A 3,731-nucleotide genomic window follows, 5' to 3' on the forward strand; every position below is an offset into this window, starting at 1 on the left:
GGGGGGGGGAGGGAGGTGTTTTGGGCTTACATAGATGTTCTTGAACTACTTCAGCAAATATAGAAAGGATGGTGAGTTCTCTATGCTATACAGGTTTCCCTCACCAGCCACTGGGGTTAGGTTCCGGAAAGTTCCTGTGGTTGGCAAGACAAAAGGCTTATGGGAAAAATGGCAGGCAGCAGGCTGATGTGCAGCCACAGAATACTGTGGTTACTCAAAACAGTATAACATGGTAGCCAAAATGGTATACAGAATATTAAGCATGGATACGCATATCCATGGTTGGCAAAACCGTGGTTGACGAGGGAAACCTGTACACAAAAAACACAGCAGACTTTGAAGTAAAGCATTAGTGATAACAAAAAGAACTGAAAATAAGTTCAATTTCCAGCTTTGGCATGAATTTGTGTGACCTGACACAAGGCATTTAAATATTCTATGCCTTGCTTTTCCTCTCTATGCAATAAATATATTGGTACTCAGCTCATTTGAAGAATTCTTTGACATCTAAGTATGACCTTGCTAAGTATTATCATTACAAATGTTTTCTAAATATATGTAAGTTTATTTTATATTACACAATATTTCCAGGAACTTCAGCACAAATTTCTGGGCTTAATTCATTATTTTATATCCTTAATTCATTCTTTTTTATCCTACATATTTATCATCCACTCATAATACTTATGTAGAAGTGATTTGTAACGCATTATATTAAGATAAAAAACACTGTTGATAAGAACTAAAATGGTCAGATTAAACATTAAACTAGGCTCGTTGGGGGAGGGGGAGGAAAAGGACCAAGGGAGCCACAGAACCAAGAGACACCCACAAGAACAGCCCAGCCAAGCCAGGCGACGAGCACAAGAAATACCCAGGTAAGAGACAGGAGCCCGGATAGTCCTGGGATTGGGAGGGAGGTGCCTACACCCCCAGGAGGCCTTAAATGCCTCTACACTAATGCTCGTAGTATGGGGAACAAGCAGGAGGAACTTGCCCTCCTGCTAGCTAACACAAACCCAGACATAGTGGGGCTCACTGAAACTTGGTGGGATCCAACACAACATCAAGGGCTATAGGATGTATATGCAAGATAGAACAGGGAGGAAAGGTTGGGGTGTGGTGCTCTACGTCAAAGAGCAATACACATGCTCTGCAAACAGCACTGGGCCTGAGGTAGGGCAGACTGAGGTGGCTCTGGGTCAGAATACAAGGGGGTCGGGGGGAAAGGGACCTAACGGTGGGGGTCTACTACGGGCCACCTAACCAGGGAGAAGAGCTGGACCGGGAATTCTCAGGTCAGCTCACGGAGGCAGTTAAGTCAAGGGACAAGGTCATCATGGGTGACCTGAACTACCCGGACATCTGCTGAGAAGAGCAGTCAGCCAGGTCTGACCGCTCACATAGGTTCCTAGCCAAGTTACAGGACCTCCATCTAACCCAGGAGGTGCACAGTCCCACCAGGGGAAAAGCCTTGCTGGACCTGGTCCTGGCCACAGGCAATGATCTGGTGAGGGGACTGTGGGTGCTCGACCACCTGGAGGATATCGATCATCACCTACTGGAATTTACCATCCAGCGCAAGGTGTCAAGGGCCTGCAGCAAGGCAGCAGCCCTGGACTTCAGGAGGGTGGATTTCAACGAGGTAAGCAGACTAGTCGGGGAGGCACTAAAGTCCCAGAGGGGAGGGGAGGGGAGTTGGGAGTCTAAGAAGGGTGGTCGTTCCTTAAGGAGACGATCCTCCAAGCCCAAAGCGTGACAATCCCCATGTGGATCAAAGGGGGCAAGAGTGCTCAAAAGCCCCCATGGCTCACCAAAAGCAAGTTGGAGTACGGTATCCAGTTCTGGGCACTGCACTTCAGGAGGGATGTGGATAGCACTGAGAGGAAACAGAGGAGGGCCACTCGCATGATCAGGGGGCAGCAGAGTAGGCCCTATGAGGAGAGGCTACGGGACCTGAACCTGTTCAGCCTCCACAAAAAAAGGCTGAGAGGGGATCTGGTGGTCATCTATAAACTTGGCAAGGGGGACCAGCAGGCAGTGGGAGAGTCCCTGTTCTCTCGAGCACTACTGGGAGTAACAAGGATCAACGGCCATAAATTGACTGAGAATAGATTCAGACTAGACATCAACAGGCACTACTTCACAGTCAGGGTGGCTAGGATCTGGAACCAACTTCCAAGGGAAGTGGTGCTTGCCCCTACCCTGGGGGTCTTCAAAAGGAGGCTAAACAACCACCTAGCCAGGGTCACATGACCCGAGCATCCTTTCCTGCCCATAGCAAGGGGTCAGACTTGATGATCTGCTTAAGTCCCTTCTGAACCTACCAACTACGAAACTATGAAACATGCCCAAAACTTTGGTGTGTAATAACCTCTCATAAATCTTGAAGTCAACAGAAAACTTGCGATTACAATTATATTCCATTTATGAACAAACTGTAAAATACACGTTTTTAGATTTTCTGTTTTTAAACAGAAAAACTCCAAGTAGAGGACAGCATAATGATGAATTTGCAGTGTTCACATAACCTCCTCCCTTTTTCCTTGGAATCCTGGATCAGCTATCAGACCATAAATGTAATTTAACTAGAATGACCAAGAGTGCATGTGTAGCAGAGAAAGCACGCCCATGCACGCACAATTCATCAAGTTACTTCTCTTTTTTCCTACCAAATACACCAAGTATAGACACACGCGCACAATCATACAACATGCATAGTTACCATCCTCTTTTAGACGTTTCCAGTTTATAAATTTTGTTTCTTTTTTACGGAGCTTATTCACTTGTGTGAACCTCAGAGCCTGGTCCTTCCTCTGCATTAATTGCTGCTCAAATGCAATCCTGAAGGCATCTGCCATTATGTAAGCTTCATCTTTACTTTTCTTCAGATGTTCAGTCTATTTGTAATTGAGAGAATGTTTAAGTTGTGTTAGAGAAGTTGGGAAGCCTAGACATATTAAAAAAAGGACGGACTACATCCATTAAAACCTTATAGCACCACTGCGTACTCTGTTGTGGTAACCCCCCTCAGCTAACTCACAATAAAGACTGGCCTGTACAAATGGATGGAGACAAAGAAGGAGCCAGCAATTTTTTTATTATTATTATTCTATGTAGGGAAGTTGTGACATTGGCACCTCCTTCCAAACAACCTTTTAGTGAAGCTTCCTTTCGAAAACAAGAATTATAGTTAGAAGGGAGCTCAAGAACCATGTAGCCCAGGGGTGGGCAAAATATGGCCCGTGGGCTGGATTTGTCCTGCCATGCCATTCTATCTGGCCCACAGGGCCCCTAAAAAAAATTAGAGATTAATATTTATTTGCTCCTGGCTGCCTGTCAGAACTGAGAGGAGCCAGGGACAGTAGGACCCAGGGGGAGCCCTCAGCAGAACTAAGCAGCCAAGCTCTACTCCACCCCCAGCCATTTCACTCTTTTCCTGCCCCTGCCCCTGCCCCTGCCCTGCTTGGGCACCTCGTGGCTCCTGGCTGCATCGCGAGACCAGGGAGCACAGGGCCTTGCCGTTACTTGTGCACGCACGTGCAGGCAGGGACAGCAGGTGTGCACACACGCTTGTAAGCAGGGACAGCAGGGGTGTGTGTTCATGTGCTTGTAGGCAGGGGTGTGCGCGCGCACATGTAGGCGGGGCAGTGGGGGAGTGCGCGCGTGCATGTGTAGGCAGGGGCAGCGAGGGGGGGTGTGTGTGTGTGTAGGCAGGGGCCATGGGGGGG

At 47.7% G+C, this 3,731-nt stretch overlaps 1 protein-coding gene across 6 annotated transcripts in view; it reads right to left on the bottom strand.

Moving 5' to 3' along the window:
* The window catches only part of CCDC125 (coiled-coil domain containing 125), a 33,571-nt gene that overhangs the window by 8,612 nt on the left and 21,228 nt on the right, over positions 1 to 3,731 (bottom strand). For all 6 annotated transcript variants that reach the window (XM_025214764.1, XM_006033001.3, XM_006033002.3 and 3 more), the window contains one exon: positions 2,726 to 2,900. In XM_025214764.1, coding sequence (XP_025070549.1) covers positions 2,726 to 2,900 — 175 coding nt within the window. The remainder of the gene's footprint in view (positions 1 to 2,725; positions 2,901 to 3,731) is intronic.

Source organism: Alligator sinensis, unplaced genomic scaffold (genome assembly GCF_000455745.1).
Source record: "Alligator sinensis unplaced genomic scaffold, ASM45574v1 scaffold541_1, whole genome shotgun sequence".
Lineage (NCBI taxonomy): Eukaryota > Metazoa > Chordata > Crocodylia > Alligatoridae > Alligator > Alligator sinensis.